This window comes from Anolis carolinensis, chromosome 2 (assembly GCF_035594765.1).
Source record: "Anolis carolinensis isolate JA03-04 chromosome 2, rAnoCar3.1.pri, whole genome shotgun sequence".
Classification (NCBI taxonomy): Eukaryota; Metazoa; Chordata; class Lepidosauria; order Squamata; family Dactyloidae; genus Anolis; species Anolis carolinensis.
In genome coordinates this window covers 313,384,613-313,395,778 of record NC_085842.1, presented here as the reverse complement: position 1 = coordinate 313,395,778, position 11,166 = coordinate 313,384,613, and the positions used below count along the sequence as shown (strand labels likewise).

Here is an 11,166-nt window from a genome sequence, read left to right as displayed (position 1 = left end):
TTCCTTACTTAAAGTGACAGCACTGTTTTGGCAACAACAGCAACATTCAGCATAATTATTCCATTCCATTATATTATATAACATTACAGTATATTGCATTATATTACAATATATTATATATAGTACTAGCTGTGCCCAGCCACGCGTTGCTGTGGCAATGGTGGGATGGGAAATAAAGTATTGAGGAATTGGTGGTAGTTGAGGTAAAGGGTAAAGGTTTTCTCCTGACATTAAGTCCAGTCGTGTCTGACTCGGGGTTGGTAGTCACCTCCATTTCTAAGCCAAAGAGCTGGCGTTGTCCGTAGACTCCTCCAAGGTCATGTGGGTCAAAGCAGATAATATAAGATTATAAATGGGTTATATAGATGTGGAAGGGCCTTGAGTCTACACTGCCATATAATCCAGGGCAAATTAGATAATCTGTGGAAGAGGCCTAAGTGAGGCCTAAGTCTGCCTGTCCCCTAACTGAACCCTGGCTGTCCCTTGGCTGAGTTGGTTGCTAGGAGACCAAGTGGGCAGAGATTAGCCCTCTAAACTGGCAGCCATTGGATAAAAACAATTATTGCTCTCCCTCTTATTAGGACTTTATTTTTCTTTTCTTTTTTTGTTGTATCAACCTAGAGGCGTGGATGATGGGTTGTGTTGTCAAATTTCGAGGTTGGGGGGCCTGTAGTTTTGTTGTTTTGTGGGTCGCCGTGATGCCATCACTCATTTATATATAGAGATCATATTATATTACATTACGATAGATATACCCTGTTTCCCCTAAAATAAGACATCCCCAGATAATAAGACCTAGTAATAATAATAATAATAATATACTTTATTTATACCCCGCCACCATCTCCCCAACGGGGACTCGGGGCGGCTTACATGGGGCCATGCCCAGAACAATACAATATAACAAAATATAATAGAACAACAAATCATAGCACATTAAACAACATAATAAAAGAAAATATACACTACATTAAACAAGATCAAAAGAACAATAAAACCAAGGGCGGGCCATATGAACACTAGATTAAACTAGTAGAGGTTTTGCTGAATTGCTAAATATAAGGCCTCCTCTGAAAGTAAGACCTAGCAAAGTTTTTCTTTGGAAGCATGCCCGCCGAACAGAACACCAGAGCATGCAGGATCGGTAAATGTACGTAACATAAAGTGTTGTACATGGAAATATTGGTAGTAACAAGAAATTCTTGATAGGATTCACAGTTTGTCTGGTTATGCTGGTTTATGATGACAACTACTGTACAGTATATAATAAATGTTCATTTTTTTGTTCAACAATAATTGTGAATTCTTCTTTATGGAAAAATAAGACATCCCCTGAAAATAAGACCTAGCGCATCTTTGGGAGCAAAAATTAATATAAGACACTGTCTTATTTTTGGGGAAACATGGTATTATATGATATATTATTACTACCAAAGACTGATGAGAATAATAAAGTGTTCCTTTCTCAAAGCGTCTCTGGCACTATTTTGGCAACAACAGCAACACTCATAATAATTAGATTTGTTTATTTATTTATTTATTTACAACATTTATTTACAACATTCCATACCTCACAACCTCTGAGGATGCCTGCCATAGATGTGGGCGAAACATCAGGAGAGAATACTTCTGGAACATGGCCACACAGCCCGAAAGACATACAACAACCCAATAATACATTACATTACAATATACTATATAATAGTATATTATTATTATTATTATTATTATTATTATTATTATTATTATTATTATTCACTGCCAAAGATAGATGATAATAATAGTGTTCCTTACTCAAAGCATCTCTGGCAATATTTTGGCAACACTGTTGCCAAAATAGTTACTGTTAAGGTATTATTATTATTATTATTATTATTAGCATGTTCAATTCCCAAAAGCGTCTCTGGTAATATTAGCAATAATAGCATTATTCGCATTATTATTATTAATAATAATTAATAATTAATAATAATAATAATTCAGTGTAAACCATTATTATTTATTGTCATATTCAGACCCATATTAATAGTGCTGATCTCTCAGAGGGTCGCTGGAGGTATTTAACAATAGCAATAATATTTATTATAATTTGGTGTCAGAGATCCTCGTTGTCTTAACTTTGCCTTATTCCATTAATCCAGCTTCCACTCAAGGATAAACAATCTTGACAAGCATTACAGATGCAGTAAGAAATAATACAAGATAGTAAATGGAGGTGAAATGAGGGGAATTTCTTATTTACCTAGAGAAATTGGGCAATTATTGTTGCTTACTTGCTTCGAGCAGAGGGTGAATCCTGGCACAGCAATGACTGGAATGGACTTTAGGAAGCTAAGTAAATATATAGAAATTGGGTCTTCTTTGCGGAGAGAAAAAGCAGGGTATAATAATAACAATAATAATAATGCAGTTACAGTTAAAGTGCATTAATTAAAGTGCATTAATCCTATAACATAGATGCACCCAATAATATAGATACAGTTAAAGTGCATTAATTAAAGTGCATTCATTCTATAGCATAGATGCACTCAAATAATAATAATACGATATCCAGCATATCTATCTTGTTTGCTGTGTCATACAATAATAATAATATAGAGTTCAGTGCATTAATTAAAGTACATTAATTCTATAGCATAGATACATCCAAATAATAATAATAATAATAATAATAATATAGATACAGTCAAAGTGCATTAAATAAAGTGAATTAATTCTATAGCATAGATGTAGCCTAATAGTCCCTTTTCGAAGTTCACTAATTTTTCTTTCGGCTGCAATTTTCTGCTGAGTCAGCAAAAAGGGCTGACTTCCGCTTTTCACTGGTGCCGGACTAGAGCGAGCCTTTTCTGCTGAGTCAGCAAACTTTGCGTCATCAATGAAAGAGGCCTCTTTGCGGGCTTTGCAGTGATTGGCCAGTTAGTTGCTGGAAACTCCGCCCCTTTCCCTACGCTACCTCGTGATTGGTCAAACGTTTCAACCTATCCCGTGCTGCCCATGATTGTCCCTTGTTCCGCCCCCTCTTCTCATTGGCTAAACCGTGTACCTTCCACGCCGTTCATTGGCTGTTCTTTCATATTGCCGAACGCCGTCGAAGTGGAGCAACAAAGGACCTGCCTCTTCATGTTGTAAATCTAGAATAGAAAGAAAGCCGGATTTTTTAAATATTCTCTTTAAATACCATTATAGCAATGGAGTTAACGTACCATGCTTTAAAAAAGACGCATGAAGTGAGGGAAGCGGTGAGTGGGGAAAAGGGGGCCTAGGTTGTGTGTGTTTCTCTGCGTTACTATAGCAACTGATGGAAGTGCGTTCTGTGCGCATGCGCTTCGCCAGCTAGGTTGCCCCTGCGCAGGCGCAATGCGACTCCTCAGTCCAGAGCTGAGTTACAAGACCTTCCAGAGTTGCTGCTGTTGGGTGTTCATGTTATAAGATGACGATAGTGTAGAGCAGGGGTCCCCAAACTTTTTAAACAGGGGGCCAGTTCACGATCCTTTGGACCGTTGGAGGGCCAGACTATAGTTGGCCACTGAGCAATAAATAATAATAATAATAACAACAACAATAATAAAAAAGAGGGTTGGAAGAGACCCTTTGGGCCATTGAGTCGAATTCCCTTCTGCCCTTGTGCACCAAAAGCACAAGCAAAGCACCCCTGATGGATGACCACCCAACCTCAATGTTAATAGTAATAATAATAATAATAATAATAATAATAATAATAATAATAATAATATAATAATAATAATAATAATAATAATAATAATAAAATAAGATTGAACTTCAAAGACTCTGGCAGAAACCAGTGCAGGTGGTCCCGGTGGTGATCGGCATACTGGGTGCCGTGCCAAAAGATCTCAGCTGGCATTTGGAAACAATAGACATTGACAAAATTACGATCTGCCAACTGCAAAATGCCACCCTACTGGGATCTGCACGCATCATCCGAAAATACATCACACAGTCCTAGACACTTGGGAAGTGTTCGACTTGTGATTTTGTGATATGAAATCCAGCATATCTATCTTGTTTGCTGTGTCATAATAAAATAATAATAAAGAGGGTTGGAAGAGACCCCTTGGGACATTTAGTCCAACCCCCATCTGCCTCTGTGCACCAAAAGCACAAGCAAAGCATCCCTGACATATGGCCATCCAGCCTCAATGTTAATAATAGTAATAATAATAATAATAATAATAATAATAATAATAATAATAATAATAATAATACAGTGATAATAATAATGGTTGTAAGAGAAGAAGTGACCCCTTGGGTCATTTAGCCCAACCCCCTTCTGCCCTTGTGCCGTGGGGGCCGGATAAATGGCTTCGATGGGCCGCATCCGGCCCCCGGGCCTTAGTTTGGGGACCCCTGGTGTAGAGTCTCACTTATCCAACATAAACGGACCGGCAGAACGTTGGATAAGCGAATATGTTGGATAATAAGGCGAGATTAAGAAGAAGCCTATTAAACATCAAATTAGGTTATGATTTTACAAATTAAGCACCAAAACATCATGTTTAACAACAAATTTGACAGAAAAAGTAGTTCAATACGCAGTAATGCTACGTAGTAATTACTGTATTTACGAATTTAGCACCAAAATATCACAATGTATTGAAAACTTTGACTACAAAAATGCGTTGGATAATCCAGAACGTTGGATAAGTGAGACTCTACTGTATATATAATCAAGCCCATAGCCAAGGGGGCGGTTTAGGGGTTCAAACCACCCCCAAAATATTTCAAGTTAAAAAAACCCTGGTTTTTATTTATAGATTTTAACTGCTTAACCAAATCCCCTTGCCAAGTCTATGAGAAGCAAAAAAATAGAGTCCCTCCAGAACTGCAAGCACTATCTCAACCAAATTTTGATTATTCACACCATCATTACCTACCTTTCTACCAATTGGCATTGCAATAACAGCAATAACTGGCATAGTGGAAGGGACCAAGTTGGCTTATCCACAGCCGGCAGTCAAAGCCTAAGGAACGGGGTGGAGAGAGGGAGATTTGACCAGGATTGCAGATGGAAACTGAGGAATTTCCCACTGGTTCATCTAATCCAATTTGCACAGATGGCCAGCCACTGCCAGAAGGCACAGAGAGTTTAATCTATGCTGACGATCATGCCATCATCGCCCAAGCAGGGAGCTTTGAAATGGTTGAACAGAAGCTCTCCGAAGCTTTAGTTGCTTTTACTGCCTATTACAGGGAAAACCAGCTGATTCCTAATCCCTCTAAAATGCAGACACGTGCATTTTAAGAAGAGACAAGCATATCGAGATCTGAGGATTACCTGGGAAGGAATCCCAATGGAGCATTTCAGCACACCAAAATACCTGGAAATTACCCTGGACTGTGCTCTGACTTTGAAAAAGCACTGCTTGACCATGAAGCAAAAAGTGGGCACTAGAAATAATTTATTACGAAAGTTGACTGGCAGAAATGGGGATCACAACCAGAGACAGTAAAGACATCTGCCCTTGCCCTTTGCTACTCTGCTGCAAGTGGCCAGCTACTGCTCAAAGGACATTTAGTATAATGCCAAGTTTTTAACTTTGTTTCTGTTTCTAAATACATTACAATGATACCCTCAGTTCACTTCTAACATGATAAATAAATAGGAGGATCATAATAAATTGTGGCAAGTTCTTGATGATATGGGGATACTAAGAACAAACCACAGAACAACAGACTGGTTCAAGATTGGGAAAGGAGTACAGCAGGGTTGTATACTCTCACCCTGCCTATTCAACTTGTCTGCGTAGCTAAAGCAATGTCTATCTTTAATCTTGACTTCTCACCAATAACCACGTCCAATTTGCCCTGGCTCATAGATCTTACATTGATCTTTAGAACATCAGATTCATCGTTCAGCTCCAGCACCAGTGGCTGTTAGCCTTCCTTTCGACTTTGAGCTAACTGCATCATCACATCTGAGGCTAGTTGAGCTTATCCTCTGTTCCTCCCCAGTAGCATTTTGACCATCTTCCGATGGTATACCGACATATCTTTGGTTGTACTGATACATTTAGTTTTCATGGCAAGAATACTGGGGTGAGTTGCCATTACCTTCCCCAGGGATCGTATTTAGTCTGACCTCTCTGCCATGACCTTCCCATCGTGGGTGCCCCTTCATGGTTTAGCTCATGGCATCATCAAGGTGCTCAAGCTCCAGCACCACGTCAAGTTAACGATCCTTTGCAGGAGGATCTATTTTGGCATGTCCATGGCAAAGGAGTTAAATATATGTGCAACCCACAAGTGTATGTTTATTTGTATTTACATAACTTTTGTGCCACAGTGAAAATACATTATTGTACAGTCTGTTGAAGTCTTTTGTGCCATCGGTTAAATCTGTTTAAATGCCAGCTTCTCCACAAACTATAAGAGTTAAAGTGGGCTGAATACTTCTACAAGGCATTGCATGTACACTGCGTGACACTTGAAAATCTCCAATTTGCCTGAAAAGCACTGGCAATTGTTTGTGTTCAAGAGAAGCATATGGAAGCTGTTTCAAGCAGTAGATGCTGTGTTTAGATTGATAGGTATAGTCAACAAGGACCATGTAGTGCAACCCCTTGGCATGCATAGAATCATAGAATCATAGAATAGTAGAGTTGGAAGAGACCACATGGGCCATCCAGTCCAACCCCCTGCTAAGAAGCAGGAAATCGCATTCAAAGCACCCCCGACAGATGGCCATCCAGCCTCTGCTTAAAAGCCTCCAAAGAAGGAGCCTCCACCACGGCCCCGGGGAGAGAGTTCCACTGTCGAACAGCTCTCACAGTGAGGAAGTTCTTCCTGATGTTCAAGTGGAATCTCCTTTCCTGTAGTTTGAAGCCATTCTTCCGTGTCCTAGTCTGCAGGGCAGCAGAAAACAAGCTTGCTCCCTCCTCCCTTTGAGGAGGAATGCAGGAATATACAATTATGACATTCCCTAAAGATGCTATCCAGTCTCTCTTTAAAGATCGCAAAAGAAGGAGACCACACTACCCTCCCATGACGTTTTTCCACTGTTGAACAGTTGTTATAGTAAGTTCTTCCTACTGTTTAGATACAATCACATTTCATGTCATTTGAATCCATCGGTTTGTGTTTTAGTCTCTGGAGCAGCAGAAAGCAAAGTTGCTCCATCTTCTATATGATTACCCCTTAAATACTTAGATGGCTATCATCTCTTCTCTTCTCCAGGCTAAACATACTAAATTATCTCTCATAAGATATAATCTCATATCTTCAAACCTTTGACCATTCTGGTCGCCCCTCTCTGGGACATGTTTTAGCTTCAAGGTCTGACCAAAGTAGAAGTGAATGGAATTTTCACTTCCCTTGATCTTACTGTTAATGCAAGATATAAATTCTTTTTTCTTTTTGTTTTGTTGTGTCACCCCAGGCCAGGATGAACAGCTTCAGAAGCTTCACAGATAGGCAAAAATTACCAAATCTTTCTTGGATCAACAGTAAGGTTTATTTCAGGCTTACAGAAAAGAAAAAATGGAGGGGAAAATAGAACACACGAAGGTGGGTACCAGCCTATCTTGTATAGGAGAGACCCTGGCCGACACTAGATCAAGGGTTTTATAGTTTACCTTATCTCTACGAGCTGGAATCATCATCATCTTATGACCCTACCGGCAAATGAGAAATGGAAATCTGTCTTTCCCTCACTTGCCTGGTCAGGAGGATATGGCTTCCCTTGATCACATCATTTCCTGCTCTCTAAATATGGGCATGTGGGCATTTCTGGAAAAAAGCAGCTATCAGTCATGCCCTGGCCACTATTTGGTTCATCCAATCTTCAAGCAAGGAGAAGGTGGGCAGAAGCCTGAGCGTTCTTTGTGTTAGGGGTTGTAGATATAAATAAATAGAAGCTTTACCCACAGTTTTGAACCAAATATATACCCTGCAGTATAATAAAGTGTCACTCAGGTTTGTTTAACAAGTAACAGTAACTTTACTTCAGTTCAAAAGATCAAATAGGACAACAATATATACAGCAGTCTCTCTGAATTCTTTCAGAGAACAGAGGGAATAAACAGTCCTTTTAAAAAGTCTTTAAATATGCCTCATTTGCCTTAGAAATAATCAGGTTTGGAGAGTTGGCAGTCATTTCCTTCCTACCCTGTTTCCCCGAAAATAAGACATCCTCGGAAAATAAGACCTAGTAGAGGTTTTGCTGAATTGCTAAATATAAGACCTTCCCCGAAAGTAAGACCTAGCAAAGTCTTTGTTTAGAAGCATGCCCGCCAAACAGAACAACAGAGCATGCGGGATTGGTAAATGTACATATCATAGAGTCTTGTACATGGAAATAATGGTAATAACAAGAAATTCTTGATAGGATTCACAGTTTGGTTATGCTGGTTTGTGATGACAACTACTGTACAGTATATAATGTTCATTTTTTTGTTCATGGAAAAATAAGACATCCCCTGAAAATAAGACCTAGCACATCTTTGAGAGTAAAAATTAATATAAGACACTGTCTTATTTTCGGGGAAACACGGTAACTGTTTCCAGTTAGCATTCTCCTCACTCTCCGAGGTGAAAATGGCAGTTAAAACCGTTTCTCTCATCAGCCAGAGACAGTAGCCAATCAGAATGTTGGCTCCTGGCTGACTCAGCCAATCAGCTGCCGACACATGCCTTTCTAGTTAACCCATTACATCATCGTGTCTTTTTACAAATCCCCACACTTTGTATAACTCAGCAATTGCTGCACAATTATCTTTTGGGGAGAAAAAAACACAAAAGTTTAATTTCTGCCTCACAGATACTGCATCACACTATTGAGCTAGTGATAGTCTTTAGCCAATGCCAGAACATTATGTGGACAGAAGGACATTTATATGAATTTTGGCTATAAGCCGTGACAAATGTAAACTAGGTTTGCCAATTTTTATGAGAATAATTATGTTGTACACTTGAGACATATGCATTGAGTCCTTTTTTCATTTGGACTTGAAATTAGAAATTTAATAGGACTCATGTGCCCTTTTGAAGTTGGGAGGATTCACAAAATTGACCAAAGATTGTGATAAATGTAAAAGAAAACATATCTGATCATCCTTGCTTTAGATTGATTAAAATCAAGAAATCAACATCTTTCAAGAGTGAGGAGAAAAAAGAACCTTGAGGAATTATTGGATTTTAATAATAAGCCTTGATTGCACACTAATTCATCTTTTGGCAGCTGCAACGAAAACAATGTGTGGCATTTTAAGAAATGAATAATGTGCTCTGTAAACATTGAAGCTAATTAGGGAAGCACTTTTAGCATTTAAAACTAGCTCCTGTTTAAGTGCCTTAAGCTTTTATTAATTGTATGGACCAAAAAACCCTTATAGTAATTGAAAATTTAATTACACTATTTTTTTGTTCTAGGAATGGGAGCTTATTAAACTTTAAACACTTAACCGTCTATTGAAATACCAATGGCTGTAAAGAGAGTGGTGTTCTACATAGCAATTAAAGAAGCAAATGTAAATCACTATAAACCTAAACTGAATTTTAAATAATGTTTTGCTTTTTAAAGTGCTTTTGTCCTTTCAGGCATGTGTGAGAGCTACCACTTCTGTGGGAACTAGTTGCAGTTGTGGAAACCATGTGATTTCCATAGTTTATTCTGAGCAAAGATGCATTTGATGTATTTAGGCCATTGTGGGAAGTGGTTAATGAGGGCTGCAGTGCTTTGCAGAAAAGGAGAGTCTACTTGAAGCTCTGGAAAGGAAAGGACCAGAGATAAAATAAGGGTCACAGGCTACTTCTAATCTACACCAACCATAACATGCAAACCAAACTGCATTATATGGTCAATGTAGAAACAGACAAACATAATAGGTTACGTCTATATCTATATATTTCCTGCTGGGTTGATTGAAACAGATTTCCACCTCTTAGAAAGGTTCCTAGCCTCTCATTTCCATGAAAGAATCATAGAATTCAAAGAGACCCCAAGGGCCATGAAGTCCAACCCCAATTTGCCGTACCGGAAAACACAGTTAAAGCACTCCTGACAGATAGCCATCCGATCTCTCTTTAAAAGTCTCAAGAAAAGGAGACCGGCTGTGTCTTCACAGCCGCATAATCTGGATTGGAATGTGGATTAAAGAAATCTATTTCCACTTTGGAAAGCCTCCATACACACTCCAGGAACAAGAAAAAAGCTTCTGTAGTATCCACAAAGCTCCTCTCATGCCGAATCGATCTAGCAGAATGACCTTTTCTTACCCCATTTGAAGAAATGTGCCAAATTGTTGCAGCCTATTGGATAAGAATCAGCAATGGGGCTCATCTTCCAACTCAAAAAGAGGAAAGTTATTTCTTCTTGGGGAGGGAGGGAAAACTTGTTTGTTTACCTTCCTGAAAGCGCCATATCCGGTTCCTTTATCTAAATTTTCCAGAACTTACGCTGTTTACAAGAGGGCTGAGCATGTTCCTTCTGAATTTCTGCTCTACAGCGTCAATATGCTGATCCGCTGCAGCGCATTTTATCACTGATTTAGGATTTTCTCTGACTTTTGTTAACACATATTTTCCTTGTGGATGCATGTTGCAGTGTGCATCGGGGTGTCCATTTTCTAGCAGCCACCCCCATTATAATCCACATCATTCTGGATTTTACAGCAGTGATCACACTCTCTCTGAGGCATCATATTCCACTGTCAAACAGCTCTTACCATCAAGCAGTTCTTCCTAATGTTTAGAGGGAATCTTCTTTTCTGTAGTTTGAATCCGTTACTTCATATTCTAGTCTCTATAGTGCCAGGAAACAAACTCTGTCATCAATATAACATTCTTTCAAATATTTGTACATGGTTCTCACGTCCCCATGCAAACTTCTCCAAGCTGAACATATCCAGCTTCCTAAGCCACTTCTCATAAGGATTCAGATCATGAAATCTGGAAACTCTAGAGGCAAACATTGGTTTTTCAAAACTACAAGTATGCCCAGAAGTAAATAAAAAGGTTTTTTTCTTGGACCACTAGATGGCACCCTATTTTTGAAGAAAAATCAGAACAGTATTGTATGCCACATAAAACGTGATGCTCATGAAATCATTATCATCCTATATTTATTTATTTATTTATTTCAATCATTTATACCCCGCCCTTCTCACCCGAGGGGACTCAGGGCGGCTTACAAGTGGCAATTGATGC

General features: G+C 38.9%; 1 protein-coding gene across 1 annotated transcript in view; it reads left to right on the top strand.

The window, feature by feature from the left end:
* The first annotated feature begins 3,065 nt into the window (after window positions 1-3,065).
* katnal2 (katanin catalytic subunit A1 like 2) overlaps window positions 3,066-11,166 on the top strand; it is a 28,301-nt gene continuing 20,200 nt past the window's right edge. The window contains exon 1 of the mRNA XM_008103475.3: window positions 3,066-3,242. Coding sequence (XP_008101682.1) covers window positions 3,192-3,242 — 51 coding nt within the window. The 5' untranslated portion in view covers window positions 3,066-3,191. The remainder of the gene's footprint in view (window positions 3,243-11,166) is intronic.